Source organism: Rhagoletis zephyria, unplaced genomic scaffold (genome assembly GCF_001687245.7).
Source record: "Rhagoletis zephyria isolate East Lansing unplaced genomic scaffold, Rhagoletis_zephyria_1.1 Rzeph_scaffold_04199, whole genome shotgun sequence".
Taxonomy (NCBI): domain Eukaryota; kingdom Metazoa; phylum Arthropoda; class Insecta; order Diptera; family Tephritidae; genus Rhagoletis; species Rhagoletis zephyria.
This window is the reverse complement of record NW_016161282.1, coordinates 20043-38689: the sequence shown is the minus strand read 5'-3', so window position 1 is coordinate 38689 and position 18647 is coordinate 20043. Positions and strand designations below refer to the sequence as shown.

Sequence of the window (18647 nt, the reverse complement as noted above, 5' to 3'; positions counted from 1 at the left end):
ATGCATTTGCGTTAGCAAGCGATTTAAGCCTCAGCAAGTGTTTGCTCGCTTGCAGGATTGTACGAGTACATATGTATGTGCATTGACTTGTATGGCGGGGCAATTGAGAATTGGGAATTTTGCGCACAGCAAAAGTCAGCCAACTAACAAATGAAAATAGTGTCGAAGCTAACTTGTTTACCAGATCTGCATACATAAATGTACAAATGCGTATGTAGCCTGCGCCTATGTGCGCACGAATCATAGTGTCTACGACGCTCAGCGTTGCCGTTTTGATACAATTGTATCATTTTTGATACTTTTTTTTCAAAACTTTAAGATTTGATATTTTGATACTTTTTGTTCACAAATGCCCCATTTCGATATTTTTGTCTGGCAGAAATGAATTTTTGAAAACCATGAATAATAAATATTACTAGTTTAAAGCAAATAATATTTTTCCTGTTATTTAAAGTCTTGAAATTTTATTTGTAAATATTTATATGTTTCATTTGGTAAATCTTATATCTATCTATATATATACATATATTATATATCTATCTATATATTATTTGTTATAATCGCACAAAACCATTGCGCAATATCGGGCTTGTGTCGGTCGTTTGTGTGGTGTATGGGGTCGTTTGTACTAAATTGCACAGTTATTGTGCTAAAATAAAAATAATTTAGATATTGTGCTCATGCTTGTGTTATTGTACAATAATTTGTGTTGCGTATAGCGACAACTGCGCAATTTTTAGTATAATTTTTATTTTGGTATCCAATAATGGCAGTAAAATAATGATAAGAGCGTAGTAAAAAATACAAATTGTTAAAATGTTATTTTTTTTCCACAATACTGACTTGTGCAAGTCTCGGGTTGCGCAATCATTTTGTATGGTTTAGGGCCCTATAAGTTTTTTTTCGTTATGCAAATAAGCATACAGATTCTCTGTTTTAGTTAAAGCAAATAATTAAATTTTTTTTTTTATAGCTTTGGACTTAATTATAAAATTTTATTTACATATTATTTGTTCTTCAAATAAAAGTTTTAAAAATATCAGCAGTTTGCTTTTGATACTTTTTGATAGTTTTTCTGCTTGGCAACTGATACTTTTTTTTCAAGCTCGCGGCAACGCTGATGACGCTGCGTCATATGGAATCGTGCCCTCGCCTTGCATTTGTATATGTACATACATATGTATACAACTGCAACGCTTTGCAAAATTCGTAAAAGTACACACCAATAGTACATGAAAATGCACTGGCTTATAGTTCCAGCGGTATTTGCATTATCCGCTTAGTGTGTGGAAAATGTGTAATTTTCAAGATGACAACAATCAAACCAAAGCATACTTGACTTGCACACGCAACTACGGCTGCATTCACTAAGCTGACCCCATTTTAATTGTATGTATTCGCATAGAAAAACGTAGTAAAAACATGAACTTTAACGGTGGCAGTTGTGAGTTGTGTGAGCCACGGAAAGGATTTAGGCTTACACAAAGGCGTAATAACGGTGCACTTTTTTTTAATACAAACGAGTACATACAAAAGTACTAAAATATATACAGTTAGGACCCAGCAAGCATTTTCGGTCGTGAAGATGTCTTTCGCAAGTTTCTTTTCTTACTTACATCGGTGTCCCTTTTGCATATATGTACATTTTTCCTGGAAAAACTGTTGAGCCCATTTTTCGAAAAGGTCTTGTTTAGTAGATAATTAATGCAGCTTTTAGAAATTATGAGACCGCCCCAGATTCGAAGAAACATAACTTTTTTTCCTATTTCATTGTTGCAATATTTCTGTATTAGGTGGACCTAAATATCCAGAACATCGGGAGAAATTGCGGGCAACCTTCGTCTTTCTAACAAAAGAAACCAAAAAAATATGACCACACTTAGAGCACACCTAATATCCCCCAGTCTGAAGATACATAGATGTCCCATTGGCCGTCAACGTTAAAAAATCAATGACATATTCGAATTTTGCAGAGGAATTGGTTTACTAGGTACAAAAATATTTTTTTTTTACTTTTTGGCTTATAAAGTTTCGAACATACATATTTTAAAGAAAAATTATTTTTTGCAAGAGGCACAGAATGCGTTTGTTCGCTGATTATTGCCTTGTTTTTAGCAAACAACACACCGCTTACGTCCTGTTTCACTTTTGCGCTTAGGCCCATCTGTCCCCGCTTTCAATGATGCTCTTTTGCTTTGACATGGAGATTTTAAAGAAAGCGCAAGTCGAATCGGTTTATTTTTCATATACTGCTTCATGATTTTCTTCCCTTAAGTTTTACCATATTATCGATTGCCTGGCACTCAGCGCTTTTGCGAAAGCTTTATGCATATGAGCGAATTTCATATGCTCAATCGAACGACGTATAATCTTTGGATGGCTGTTCAATATTAATAACAAAATAAAAGCGAATTTCTTCGAATTTATTTAAACTCATTATATTCGATAGCACCGAGAAAAGGAGAAATGTTGACCAATAAAGCTCAGTTGCCCTTTTGCTTAGTGTATATTTCTGACTGTTGCTTGATTAATTTCAGCATCTTATTCAATTGAAAACGTCGCGAATTCCTGGAGGAACCTATCGCGTCAAATTTTGGCAGGTACATTTTTCTTGATGTTAGTAATATGTATTTTGAATTTTTAATTTGAAGCAAATCGGACCATAAATGAAGTTTTTCGGAATAACTCCACTCCTGCTCCACCTACCGGAAAAACAAACAAAATGAGCACCTCCCCTTTGAAATGTCTTTCGAAGAAAAGAATAATCATTCAGATCGATTGAGAAACATAGGGAGCAGTAGGGAGGAATAGATTTGTATGGGATTTCGTTAGCGTATTAATATATAGATAGTAGATGGTGAAACCAAAGCAGNACGGATTGCACTGTGAAAACCGGTTTTCGTATGGGACAGCTTTGCAAACCGTGCAATCCGTGCACCGTGCAAGGGCTTTGCAAGACTCAGAGAATACCCCTATAGATAATATTTTGTTGTTGCAAGTGATGCATTGATCATCTATTTAATGCTCAGCTGTAAAATTCGCTATACCAGTTAGTCTTTACATATACTTTCTTCTAAATACTGGCTGGGTATGAACATACTTATGGATTTTGCTTTGTAAGCTTAAAAACATACATACATAGATTCGCGCGTACATATGTATGTATGCATTTATGTTAATTTGTCATTATGTACTTATTATAAGCAGCTTGTCACAGGTCTCTCGATTTTACTTGAGCTTCTGGGCAAAAGCGAAAATGCACAATTTAACCTATATGAATACCTCCATACATATGTACATATATGTATATATACATACGTATGTATGCACATGTATAAGTACTTATGTAAGTAAAAATTGTGCTTGCATATAAACATTTTATCCTTCTTGATTTTTGCGCCCGCAAATATATACATATTTTTAACCTGTTAAATATTAACCTACATGCGTTTGTAAACACATATGTATATATATGTAGACATGTTCACACATTTAAGTGCTTTCGCAATTTATTTGTGCAGCTATGCGTGTAATCTGCTCTGGCAACAACTTATTTCTGCGTTTTACCTTAACTAACTGGAGCAGGCAACCATTGAGCTAATTTGTACAGCCGCATAGGTAAGTAAGTATGTACATACATATGTATGTATGCATGTGTATAAGTATTTTGATATTGCTAGGAAAATAAATATTAACTCCCTCTGCTGTCACATTAATAAAATTGTGTTCACATACATATGTACATACATATGTATGGAAAAGTACATGCCCATTCGTTTGTTCGCACCGTCATGCCATTTATTTTTAAATATGCATAAGTAATTGCATTCGCAGACGCAATTTTTTTAACGACATATTACGGTCTATTTATTTATTTGACAGATGGTTAATTAGTAAGAAGAATATTTTAAATTCACTTTAAACAAGTATGTACATAGCTGAGAGGCGTTTTTTTAATTAAATTTACACTTATCGGATAAGGGCACGTATTAGGGATGTTAATTTTTCGGCTTTTCCGATCCCGGGGTTTTCGGGATGGCGTTATCACATTCCCGGGATCCCGGAATTAGTCCCGGGATTTAAGTATTCATTACTTTTCAACACCTTGAATCGAAAAAATTGCTTCTATAATGTTTGAGAAGCTTTCCTACCATGAAATAAATAATAATAGATGGGTTTGAAACCTACTTTTTTCTTGAAAGTGGCGTATTTATTTTTTGTCTCTGACCGTAGGATTTATTTTGAAGGACTTTGTTATTTCAAAGATATGATTTATCCTAAAAATTGTTAAAAAAATTCAATGCAATGGAGAATAAAAATATGGGTAACAAATGCAATAGGAGATTTCTTTAGAACTTAAAAAATTTAAATTTTGTGGATTCACAAGGACTGATAGGTAATTTTTAAGCTGTCAGAGTTAGAAGAACGAAACTCGAGGAAGTTGTCGAGTTTATAGAAGGCCTTAACATATAACTTTTTCAAAAACAAATATTGCGAAATTTCAAGGATAAAATTTTAAAATTACATTTTCAGTATTTACCAGCCCTTCTGCACCAGAAACTTTTATCTGTTTAAATTCTAGGGGTTTTCCTCATCTGTTTAAATTCTAGGGGTTTCTGATTTTTAAATTACTGACGTCAGAGTGAAAAACTAAAAACGGAATTTTACTATATTTGGCCCATGATTTCGCGCATACAAAATCTGGCAACCCAAACCAGTTGCAAAACCGCCTACATCGCCGTTGTGGCAAAAATTGGATTTTGTAACCCTGAACTCCAGGCATCGAGATTTATGCATAAAAATCGTTATTAAAACAACAAATTTGTAAAATAATAGCTAGAGAAAATACTGCCTATCAAGGCAATGCCTTCAAAGGATAAACCATATTTTCGCTCTCCTGTAAAATTTGAGTGCCGTAAGATTGGCGGTTTTGCAATTGTTCGGTGAGCAGTTTTGCAAAAACATCGACGATATGTATATAGATTATGAGACCAAATAGATATATAACGTAAGTTTCACTTCTCCCGTGTGGTCCAGGTGCGCTTACTTTTTTAAATATACATACAGATGTAGGTACATAATTAGTTCTATCACCAAGATTTATCGCTGCAATAAATACAAATCAAATGTGATGTAAGTTTCTGCGACTAAATTGGATATAATCCAAACTTTTCTTAACAGTTTTTGCAAATTTAAATGTACAATTTTCCAAGACTATGATACACAAATTTTAACGTCTTTTTGTTTGCGGTCGTAGTAAACAAAAACATCACGAACACATAAAATTTTGCAAAACATCTAGATTTACTTGTTCACAGTTCGAAAACATATTTCACCAAGTCGCTACGTGTTTGGCGAGTTTGCCAAAGTTGTAAATTTTCGTAAAAACGTACAGACTGTTGAGGATACTTGTATGTAAATAATTCATGCATACATGTGTACATATGCAGGGTGGTGCAGATCTTTGACAGCAATCATTTGTTAATGTTGTTTCTTATTTTTTTCTTTCAGACGATTTTTTTCTTTCAGACGATAGACACTGCGAGCTTTGGCAAAGTTAATCATGGAACGATACTCAGTTGAAGAACGCGTAAAAGTGATCTTAATGTTAATGTAGATTAAAAAAACAAAAGAACTAACTATCATGAGCGATGGAGCACACTTTCACCTAAACGGATAAGTTAACAAACAAAACTGCAAACAAATCTATGCACCCATAATAAGTCGTTGTTTGGTGTGGTTTTTGGCTTAGCGGAATCATCGGGCCATACCGCTTCAAAAATGATGCCGGTAACGCTGTTACTTTGAAAGGTGAACGTTTTCTTAGACAATATGTAATTTCAACAGATCGGTGCCACTTGCCACACTGCGCATGAAACTCTGGATCTATTGCGAACATTTGTGGTCTTATTGGCTCACCCTATATTTATTTATTTGTATTACAAGAAATGCGTATTACACATATAATAAAGTTTATACAGATGTATAAGAACAGAAATACCATACCAAAATTATTCGTCTAAACTAACTTTGCACATTTTGGCAGTGCCTTGGACCAAAGACGTGTTTTCCTATTGTTTCGGACAAATTAATACAACAACTTGATAACAACATAACATTGTTTACTAGAATAGATGCACGCATAGATACAATATGTAGGCAATTATATATACATTTGGATATGTAGAAATGTAGATATGTACATGGACATGTACATGTATGTGTATAAAGTTTTATTATTTTGCAGTAAGTTGGGCATACTTCAACGTATGTGGGTGGCTGCTTGCTATATGCTCTTTATTAAGACTTTTTGTTATTGTTTTTAATACTGAAAAGGGCATTTCTTAGACTGCTATTGTGTTAGTATCTTAAAAGTTGCAAAGTTTTAAGCCAAAAATTAAAAACTAAGTTAACGTACGTATGTACATGAGGGTGGTCTAATTTTTTTTTCCAGATACCTACCAGAACTAAAGCATATTGAAAACAAAGATACTGGAGTATTTTAATTCGGCGCTTTGAAGTTTTGCATAATATTTCATATCGACGACTGAGTGGAAGATCGACATATCTCGTCACCTAGTATAAAATGTCATATCTCAGAAAATTGCTCAAGAACGCTCTAGTTAAGAATTTGTTTGAAAAATGCTTTGTCTCAGAATTTGGTTGAAGAACTCTCTATCTAAAGAACATCAAATTCTTTAACCACCAAACTAAAATTTTCTTGAACCTCTTTCTTGTGATGCATGTTCGATTAACTTATTCTTTAAATTCTAGCCCAATTGAAATTTTAAACAGGTGAAAACCCTACAAGTTGTTTAGAGATAAGTAGTTTCAAAACCATCCGATTGATATTGTTGTGATTAATTCAAATTATTAAATAGTTTGAATTTAGCCTTCTTAAACCTTTTACATGCATATGTATTTCAATTACCTAATTGCTGTAATTAAAGTGGAATTTGATTTTGCGAATAGGTGGCAACCCTACATGTACGTGTAAAAACAAGGCCCTTTAAAAACCATTTGTATTGTCATAATTCATTTGACTTTTTAAATAACTTTATTTAAGTTTAGTTTTAAAAGAGGTGGCAACCTCCTTCAAAATATTTACAAACCACAACTTCCTTCGTCTGGCACCCATATTGTGATATATATTCAAATTACCAAATTTTCATAACCCAAGTAAATTTGGATTTTTTAATTAGCTGAAATATTAATCCCTTTCAAAACCATTTCGTGTGATACCCATAATGTAATAATTCCATAAATTCAGGTTGAATTTGATTTTTAAAAAAAGTGGCAGCCCTCCATTTGCATGTATTGATTTTATATGTATACCAAGTTAGAGTACTTTACCACAAATACTTCCGGAGCTATGTAGTATAAGAAATTCCGTTTATATGGAAGGTGATACGTCCTAGTCGAGATAGAAGCTACCCTATGTAACAAACAAGCAAACTCACCTTCGTATATATAATACAAGTGAAGACCAGCATATACCCGGCGTTCTTCACCGCGCCTTAAAAGAATTTTTGTGTTGTTTGATCCCCGTATTGTAATATTTCATTTATTTTACCAAGAAGAGGAGGAGAAGCTCGGCCAAACACTAGCATATGTGTAAGCGCCAATCTATTACTATTATTATTTTTAATAAAAACAATTTACAAATAGGTGGCAAACCTCCTCAAAAATATTTTCGGCAGTAAACTTTCCTAAACCTATTCAGTTTGATACCCATATTGCAATAATTTTTTTTTGTTTTCAATTAAATTAAATTTAAAATTTTCAAACATGCGGCAACCTTCAACTAAAATATTTTCGGCTGTGAGCCTTCCTAAACCTCATTCGTTTGACAGACATATCGCAACACTTACTTTATCTTATCAATTCACTTCAACTACAAATTCTCAAATAGGTGGCAACTCTCTAACTTTTTTCTTTCTATATTTTAAGTAAGATCTCTAGCAACACATTAGTGAGCACTGGATTCAATTTCAATCATTAGTTTTAGAGTGATGCGCGTACAAACATACAGACAGACAGACAAATATACTAAAAATCTTTTATTTGGTTTCTATTGCTCTAATAGCGAGTAGCGATCCAGCCATTCGTGAGATGGAGCCAAAAACCATTACCAAGGGCTTGGAAAACTGCGTTAACAGGATGTGCTAATGTGAAGCCAGCTGAGGCAGCCAAACGAATGAAATCGAGTTTCATAAATAATAGCAATGTTTGCTCTTTCGATAATATAATACACTGAACTTTTACTGTTAGTTGTTTTGTTTTTTAATTTTTAAAAAGAAACCATTATATGGAAAATTTCCAAGCTACGGCTGGTGGGTGACAGCATGAAAATTCCTAAAAGGAGAGTTAATTTTTGACCCACCCTAATTTACACATACACATGCGGTTGTTTGAAAATTTTGCCGAAAACACACACACACACACACACACAACTAGTTGCTCAAGTAATTATTCACATTCTCACACCCCCGAAAATGAATATTTATTATTTTGCATTTCCGCTGCTGTACTTTTTGAGCTTAATTTCAATAATTAAATGCCTTCGCTAATGGCGAAAGTTCACGCGAAAAGTAAGCCTCCGCGTTTCGATTTAGATGACTTTGCAACCAATGTCAACCTCCAAGGGCGGCAACGAAATTTTAATACATACCCTCACACATACACATATGTGTATTCACATACATACATATCTACGCACATCTGCTCAAATAATTCGCATCGTTGCAACGCAACACAAAATCCAATATGGAAAAATTAAATTTTTTTGGAGAAGTTGAAAGATATTACGCAAATTTAATGTGCTCAAAAGTTTTCGCATTAAATTTTATTTCCCCTTAAGCTGTAACCTAAACAACTGCAATTTTAACACTAAAATTAACAACAAGAATTTGGCTCATGCGTGTGCGTAGATACAAACTGTGTACATGTGTATGCACGTATGCTCATAAAAGCAGCAGTAATGATGATGGATTTACATACATATTTTGAATTAAAGTAGTAATTATCGCGTCGCAAGACATACTTATACACCTGCATACGTACGTAGCTATATGACCCCGGTTTCAGTTGTAAGAAATATACAACAAATACATATCGGATCGCTTTAAAATAAACCAGTAGTAGCGCCCTAATCTCAACTCATTACATTTTATGCAGGATAATAACTCATAGCATAGCCCTGAAAGCACTTAAACGATTGTGGTGGAGTCCAATAAAGTACGCCATTCGTTTTTTGCTGACTGTCTAACGCAGTTAAAATGGCTAAGTGAAGCCAAGTCCTTTTCCACATTGTCTTCTTCTTTTCCTGCTACCACCACGTACAAAATAAAGAGGTACCCGATGATGTTGATATTTTACAAACCATATGAATATACTGGTTACTCGTAACTGTATTTAGACCAATTTATGTGAGCTATTACAAAACTCAACACCAAATATCCTCCACATCATTTCTTGCTTTCCAGCTTTACTTACCAGTACGCCAGGGCGTATGAGTAACAACAATGTCTACATTCAATTTAAACATATAGTACGGTAGTAGTATAGAGGGTGGCGACGAAAAATTGTCGCACAGGTTTTTTTTATATAAAAGGGTATTTTATAGATTTTTCGAAAAATGTATTAAATTTTTAATTTTTTACATATTTTACTTTAATTTTACTAATTAGTTTGAAAATTTTAATCCTAATTTGCATTTGCCAGCAGTGTAAAGCTTGTGAGATAAGTACATGCGGCATGCAAGTCTTTTTTAGGTGTATTTTTTCTTAAACTTTGTATAAAAAAAAAAAATTAAAAAAAAAGAAAAAACTGTATAGGGTTGGTTGAATAAATGGCCGCCCTAGTCACCTGTTCCGAATTTATTCGATTTCTGAGTCTGAGAGCTTATGGTGGACAAAAGGGAGAGTATAAAGGAAGGAGGAAATCAGCCTATGGTTACAGAAGATATATAATAAATTAACCGACGAAGACTTGCGTGCCTGTTTTGCTTTTCTCTTAAACTAATTAATAAAATTTAAGTAAAATCTGTAGAAAACTGACAATAAAATACTAAATACCAAATGGAAAGTCTCTAGCATGTGCTCTTCAATTGCTCAATTTATTACTCCTTTAGAGACTACTATCTAGGACCATTTCTAAAATAGTTAGAAAGCAACTTAATTTATATAATCCAACAGACCGATCAATTAACAGTCAGGATGGTTTACCTTTGCGATTCAGAGCCTACAGATTAAATGAATAAATTGCGTTAACTGCTGTAATTTTCTAAATAGTTTTTTAAGTACTTTAACTTTCAGAATATACTTGAATAATTATGTAATTCTCAAATATGTAAAGTCAAATGTAGTTATAAGAAAGCGTACTGTTTGTAAGCAAGGTTAAATAAAATGAATTATGCCGAAAAAAATTATACCCCTGTTTTTTGTTAAACCAAAAAATATTTAGAGGTCGTTCAAAACGCTCAAAGTTTTCCACGTATTTTATATGGGGAAAAAACAAGTTTTCATAGGAATGAGAATCTATATTTTTTAAACGGAAAACTTTGCTTCTCTTTATGAGACTGCCAATAATAATACTCAGTTGATTATTTTACCATTTTTAAATACAAGCGATTTTTTATGGGTCCCCATTTTTTGAGGGTTTAGGGGTCTTATAAGAAATAGTTAGTAATAGAAAATGGTTAAATAAATAATTTGGTACTATTACTGAAAATATCAAAAAGATAAATAAAGTTTTCCGATCAAGAAATGTGCATTTTCAAGAATTTTTTACCGTTTCTACGAAAACTCGTTTTTTCCCCATATAAAATACATGGAAAACTTTGAGTGTTTTGGCGACCCCTAAAGTATTATATTATTGTTATTATAAAATAGATTGCCGCTTACATATATATTATTGTTTGGCCGAGCTTCTTCTCCGATTTGTGGCGTGCGCCTTGATGTTGTTACACAAAGGGGAAGTACCGTCAGTTTTACGCCGACTCCGAACGGCGATTGTATTTTTATGAGAAACTGTTTTTCATGGCAGAATACACTCAGACACTCAGAGGTTTGCCATTGCCTGCCGAGGGGCAACCACTATTAGAAAAAAGCATACTTTATTTTTTTATTTTTTTGAAGTTGCGTTGAACAGGACTTGAACGTAGGCCCTGCCGCCCGAATATGCAAATATCGCAATAAAAACAGCATTTAAATAACATAACATAACATTTTTTTAATCAACCCCTTCGGTGTTGGTGCCAAGCTTGTATCATTCCTGTGTTTAATGCTTGACCAATATTCATTTTATAATTTTTTTAAGAAGTTCAAAAATTCTCTTTCATTAGTGCGTTACGTTAAAGCTGTTTTTGACCTTTAGTAAGGTGTAATTTTGATTTACTTAAAATTTTGATTAGTTAAGAAACCGAGAGTGAGCAAAAAGCGTATTCGAAAATAAGTGGCTTTCTGAAACGACCCTTTCTTTTTGTTGAAATACTATTTTCCGTCAAAAGAGCACCAAATGGTGTTAATTATGGCGCTGTGAATTTAAAGTGTGCGCACAAATAAAGCACAGAAAAAATGGAATCAAAGCAAGCCAACTTTTCGCCAATGCACCGGTGTACCTAATAAGGTTACGGCCAACATTTGTTCCATTGTATGTAGCTCAAGGTCGCAGATGTTTGCACTTTGAGTGTTTCCCTGTTTTTCTGTGTCAAACCGCTGAAGTTTGCTTGCCATTTGTTTGGTACTTTCACGTTTCGTCTAAGTTATAGCCGAAATATTTGTACATACACATATGCATACTATATCAACTAGCTTAGGGTGAAAATTTCCTAAGTCCACTTTTTGTGAAAACTCATATTTCGATACTATAAGAAGCAAGAGAAATTTAAAACGTATTGTTTCCAAAAAGAATTCAGGTACCTGTTACATTTTTTTTCTATTTATATACATTGAAAGGCAAATTTGTTACGTCCAAAATAGGCACATAGAATTCGATAAGACTAAAATGATCCCAAATGTCTTAATTAACATCGAATCCTTCTGACTCGAATGGAATTTTTGCTTAGCTTTGAGCACCCAAATTTTGTATTCAAAGTTTTTCCTCTCCTGTAAATTTTGTAAAAATTGGCTTAGCAAATCTTCACTCTAACGTAGCTATGTATACATAAATTGCAAGTAAATATGTTGTATGTATGCGTGTGCGTCTTTGCAATACATTTTTTGTTTATTGATTAAAACTGTCATGGAAAAATTCACTATGAATGAAATGTTCTACAACTAAGTTATACATACCAATCGATTCCTTTTTTCACCAAGACTCGTATTTAAAAATAAATTTTTATTTGCAATTTTTATTCAGAATTAAAAAACTAATAATTATTTTTGATTTTTTATTATGTCTTTGATAACAGTTATTGAAGACTTTTATTTTTAAAAGTCACCAATTTAGATCCGTCAGTCACTTTTACTTTCAAAAGTCATCAATATAAATCAGTCACCGAAATTTATTTTTAAATAATTCGTATAAAAGTCATTAACATTTTTCGCAGTTAAGAAGGTTTTTGGGAAACAAGAGTTTACTACGACTTATACAAATGACTTTTATATGCATGATTTAAAAAATAAAGGTCAGTGACTGATTTTTATTCATGACTTTTACAAAAAAAAAGCCGTCGATAACTGTTACGTAAGACATATAATTTAAAAATCAAAAATAACTGTTTTATTAGATGAAAACCAAAAATAATTGTTATTGTGGATTTATAAAATAAAAGTCAGAAATAACGGTTATTTAGGGAGTAATTAAATAAAAGTTAAAAAATAATTGTTAAAGAACGATTTTTTAATAAAAGTTGTAACAGTTACGGTCCCTGTTCGTATCATTTGATGCTACTGCGAATGTCGAAGAAAATGTGTGAAATGATGCGAATCATTCGAACGAATGCGAATGCAGATATTCGCAACATCCCCGATGTATACTAATATTAAATTTTCTTTACCCGCTTTGTGATGAAAGCTTAATAAAACTATCCTCCTACACTGACAAAAAAAAATAGTAAAATCAATCAAAAACGTCGACAAAAATGCTGTATAGTGATACATATTCAATTCAACTACGCGCATATTAAAATGAAGCGATCGTTTTGAAAAAGCATCCATGAAGTGAATAATCAAGATAAAAAAATATGTATTTGATTTGCATATTTCCTGCAATGCAATTCGAACCTTGACCCCCTGGAAATCGACAAATTGGGGCAAGCATGTAAATGCACTTTCAAACCCAGTGGGAAAAGGTTATGTCTGGGAATGCAAAAAGTAATGGAAAGCCCCTATAACCTACGCACGAAAAGATGCAAGAATTTCTCCACAGCGATGTCATGCGAAAGTATTGTGTCGCATGTCGATTTACGAAACTATAAATATAATCTACAAATAGAATAAGAAATCAAAAGAAAAAATTATAGCCTTCCGTGCCATAGTTTTTGAACCCGTGACTAGCAACACGGCAGTCGAACACGCATCTATTCGGCTACAGCAGCTGTTGAGATAACGTGAAAAAAAAATACTTGAGTTAATTTTCCAACTTGTTGTTTTGTTTGTGGCTTCAAAACTACACATTATCCATTCGCTTACATCGAGTCTTTTTGTTCAACCGTAGTTGTTAATCTTTTCTTGAGAAAAAGGTAATGCATTCCCATTTTCCCACTGGCTATGTACACTTACATATGCATGGACATTCGAATACGTGCGTGCTAAATTTTGATATACAATATTTTTTTTTAAATATGCACATTTTTTAAATTTACAGTATACATTTTTACTATGCATTATTTCCCTCAGTGTAGCATGAGGTTGAGCACTTTTGGCAAATGTATTTATCCGCCATACATTTTTTTGCGAAAAAGATAAGGACATTTTTAATTACGCCGATATATAGTCTTTATCCCTTAACCAATTTAGACAGGGGTCTTCCGTTATACAAAGAAATAGCCACGCAAGCTAAGCAACCTTAAAGATGGTTTTAGGGTTGGATGGATGGATAATTTGCAAGCGAAGGTCAACATATTTGTATTCAAAAGGGTTTTTTTTCCTAATTTATATAGAACCAATGCTACTTCATTCACCTTCATGCTGAACTCAAGCTTTTACATTGAAAATAAAATTGTTCACCGTCTTACACATTTTAATTGAATGCAACTGTTTAACAAAGATTTGTTAGGATTTCAAGGACTGTTAAAGAAAATTACACAAGAGTCTCAGCATACCTTCAAAGCACAATCCAAATCAATTGCTGGACATTGCGCCACACGATAATTAAAACTCAAACGTGCTTCATTTAGTTGAAACCAATAGTCGATTAGAGCAGCAACAAAGCGAACATAAATTGAACGCATCGACAGCAGCGCTTGATAAGCGCCATCGTTGCGAGAATTCACTCACACCAATACGCACACACTTACCCACAGGCACATGCACATACACACTTCCATATAAACATTTGTAAGCTCAAATATCAAACAAAATTGCATTGAATTCCAATGGTCCATTTGCAATGCTAGCAAAAAGTATGACTTGACTTACCCATAACATTGCATTGTCGCTCTGGACTGCTCGTTTGCACGCTGGCAATGGGAAGCGTTGTTGTATTTGTAGTCACCTCTAAGCCGGAGATGTTGCTAGCTGCTACCACTGCTGCTGCTGCTCCTGTGCCTGTCGTCTGTTGTGAATTACTGCTTGGCTGCGTAATTAAATCCGCCTTCTGCTGCTGTTGTTGCTCATCCGCCGTGGTGAGCAGTATATCGATATTCACCACACTGCCATTGTATTCGCTGCTGTAGTCATTGTAGGAACTGCGAAAATACACGTTGTCAATTGTGCTATTGTTATTGTTTCTGCTGTTACTGTTGCTGCTGTTGCTCCTGTTGCCTCCCCTCTGTGGATTAGTACAATTCAATGTTTTTGTTGCTATGGTTGCATTATTATTTTGCGCCTCAGCGAAACCAAACAAATTTTTGCGACGTGCTGGTGTCGCACTGTCCTCCATGGAATTGTTATTTGTATCGCTGCTGCTGGTAGTATTGTGTTTGTTGTTGTTGTTGTTGTTGTTCGTTTCGGTGGACGTGAGCCAACGATGGAAGGCGTCATCCTGATCTTCTTCGCTGCTTTCGCGATTAAACGCATCCTCTTGTTGGTGTTCCGCTGTTTTGTCCTGCAAAGAAAATTCAGAGAATTTGTTGAGTTGATGGCGAGGACTTTTGTATTTGCGCTTAGTGCTAAGAGCGGAGGAAAGTTTTGTTAAAAGTTTTTGCACGCCGGCAAGTGGCGAGTTGATTGTACATTTATACATATAGACCTTAAGTGCTTTTAAACCCTTAGGTTAAATGAAAGAGAAGTCAGTGGAATTGTGGGGATTTTGCATAGGCGCTTAGTGGAGTATAATTTTAAATGGATTAAAGTGGAAATCAAATAAAATTGAGCTTGTAAGCCATTGAGGAATATCGGAGGTATTGGTTAATTGTTTCCAGTTGAAATGGAATAGGAGTAGAATTTGGTGGCATAAAGAAAATGAAAAGTTATTATTTCCCTTGTTCGAATAAAAAATGTCGCTCAAAAATAAAATTAGAAATTATTTGTATAATTTGTTGTTGTGTTAATTGATTGATTGGATTTTGAAAAGAGTTAAGGTAGATAATTGAATTGGTGGGCGGTCGCTGTAATGAAGTGGTTTGCAGTGCGCGCAACCGTTCCGCAGGGCCTGAGTTCGAACCAAGTGCCCGAACAACACCAAAAAATTAAAAGAAAACATTTTTTTCTAATAGTGGTCGCCCATCGGCAGACAATGGCAAACCTCCGAGTGTATTTTTGCCATGAACAGATTATCATAAAAAGACAACCGCCATTCGGTGACGGCGTAAAACTGTAGGTCCCTCCGCTTTGTGTGACAACATCAAGATGCACACCACAGATCCGAGGAGAAGCTCGGCCAAACAGTAACATATGGGTATTTCCATAAATATGTAAACCGAAAAAGCAAGTAGATTAGTTCAAACGGCTTTGTAACTTATACTTCGTATTCAGATGGTGAAAAAAGGTTATAGAAATGCGAAACCGTAGAGAGGAGAACTGAAAAAATTAAATTATGTGTGTATTACTAGTAAAAATATTGCACGGAGAAAAATTTGTCATGTAAGTTATCACATTTTAAATCAAAATTAAACAAATTAAAAATGAATTGTTAGCAATGATCCATAATTTTTCTTTATTTAAAGGATGTTTAAGAAAGGTAAACCTTACAGGGTTCGCAGAATTTTGCTTATTTTTAAATATATTCTGTAACCATTTCTTTTTTTATCACGTCCGTTTGGACCCGCTTTAAATAATTTTCATTACAAAAGTGTACCAAGCGCACGAAAATTGTTTGTCAGCCAAAGGACGGTGTTAAAGCTACACAAAGGCATTTTTTTTTTTAACAGCGACTTCCGTTTTCGTATGATTTATTTACGCCCGACATCATGGAAACACCCTCAAAGCCTAAATCTATTATTATTATTATTATTATTATTTATTAAATTGGTGCTACATAAACAAGAGACACCGCGACCCAGAAGATGTTTTATATCCCTTTGATAAGCTCCTAACCTTGGTGGCCAAAGGCACTATCTTCTTCTTCTTATGCGGCGCTGTAATGACTTTGTCTAAAAAGAACATCATTGAAGAAAAATATCGTCAAATCTTATCAATTGTACTTAATCGGTGAATGTCAGAATTTGGAAATCTTACAGCAGCAGAGAAACCCATGTACGAGATGCGGTAACAAATCCGAGTGCAGTCTTGGGTTGAGGCAAAAAGAGAAGGAGCTTCCGTGGGGTCACTCCGACTTATTCGGTTAAAGGCTAACTGAAGTCAACAGCGTGAGTTCTCAAGTAGGTGCGAGGGCTTGTTTGGAACAAGCGACTAACTACATGTACGTGTACTCGGTTAAACAATGGGTTGTGCGCTAGGTTTGTGACCCGCAGCATAAAAAAATTCAAGCCAACGAAAAAAGGTAAATTTAAGAAAATACAAAAATTGCCTTCTTTAATTGGCCTCCTAAACTTTGACGACCCTTACTTACTTAAGTAAAAAAAAAGAAGATTTATATTAAACGGTTTTATTGAAAAGAAAGATAATAGTGATGTAGGTAATGTACGCTGGTACATGGACGTTGTCGAGCAAAGATCAGAAGGGAGCTTCCGAGAGCGCTATTAAATGAAAGATCTATATCCCAGTTCGTGACGGCAACAGGTGGCGAAGAATATGGATTGCAAGCGCATAAAAATATAGCGACACTGACTAGGACAGGCTTTACGCTGGAATGATGTCACTCCAGTGAAAGATGCGCAAACTCAACACCCTTGGGTAGACAACGAAAAATAAGATACAAAAAACATTTTTCTTCAAAATTTTTAAAATTTGTATAAATGAGACTGAATTTATTGGCCAGAAATTTACATAATTCAGTACACGTAAATACTTTATTTGTGGTATTCTTCAACAAGATACTGCACCTTTAAATCGGGTAAACCTTGTATTAAAAACTATATATGCTCAATGCGATCTCAACAACCTCAATATTTCTCCTCTCACAAGTACACTAAATGATGAAAAAGCGTGTAAAAAAATAAATTCAATATTCTCTTACGCAAATTGTGCAATCAGCAGAAACTGGTTTGAAAAGATGCAGGTAAAATGAAGAAGAGTCAAATTGATTTTGAAATGATAGCAACAATTCAAGCGTGATTCTTATTTAGTAGAGAATGAAGTGAGCAATAAAGTGCTTTGTAGAGTGAGTACATTGTCAACGAAGCGATTAAAGGTATATATATCTGAGTGAAGAATAGTCTGTGAATGTGTTTGTATTTGTATGGCACATATAGAAAATTATTCGCATTCATACCATGTATGTATGTACATTTATGAATATTGCTGAATTTTGTACTGCGTTCGTTACACGATTTTTTTTATGAGTACCTAATAGATAGTTGATTGAATTGTTGTACGAAAATTGCTTTCATTGAAGAACTATTGTGTGCTGTTGGACAGGACAAGCATAAGAGAAATTTAACGTAACATCCAAATAAATTGAAGGGAAATTGAAATTTACTTCCTGCAAAACACTTTTAGGGACTTCATTTGTAGCATGATTTTTAAAGATTGAATTTTATATCTGTAACCAGATTAGTGAAAGGGTATTCTCATGCAGTATAAGAAAAGCAGGATTTTAGTGGCAATTGCAATGCACCTCGCGAAACTGGGCACCGGTTCAGATGATCTACATAAGTATGTCTACCCTTATTATATAAATAAATCCCAAAAAGAATAGGTCCGCCTGTACCGCGCTACGGAAGTAAAACTTCTCTTGATTCATTCATAATCTTGACAGTTAGCTGTTTCTATCTACATTACACAAGATTACATAACAATGCACTGGGATGAGCGATTTCCAGTTGATCAAATTGAGTTGAGTTGAGTTGAGTTGAGTTGAGTTGAGTTGAGTTGAGTACTCAACTCAACTCAACTCAACTCAACTCAACTCAACTCAACTCAACTCAACTCAACTCAACTCAACTCAACTCAACGCAACTCAACTCAACTCAACTCAACTCA

General features: G+C 34.2%; 1 protein-coding gene across 1 annotated transcript in view; it reads right to left on the bottom strand.

Moving 5' to 3' along the window:
* The window catches only part of LOC108370405 (myb-like protein P), a gene marked incomplete at its 5' end in the record, with an annotated part of 47999 nt that overhangs the window by 10958 nt on the left and 18394 nt on the right, over positions 1 to 18647 (bottom strand). The window contains one exon of the mRNA XM_017625739.1: positions 14583 to 15210. Within this exon, the coding sequence (XP_017481228.1) occupies positions 14583 to 15210 (628 nt within the window). The remainder of the gene's footprint in view (positions 1 to 14582; positions 15211 to 18647) is intronic.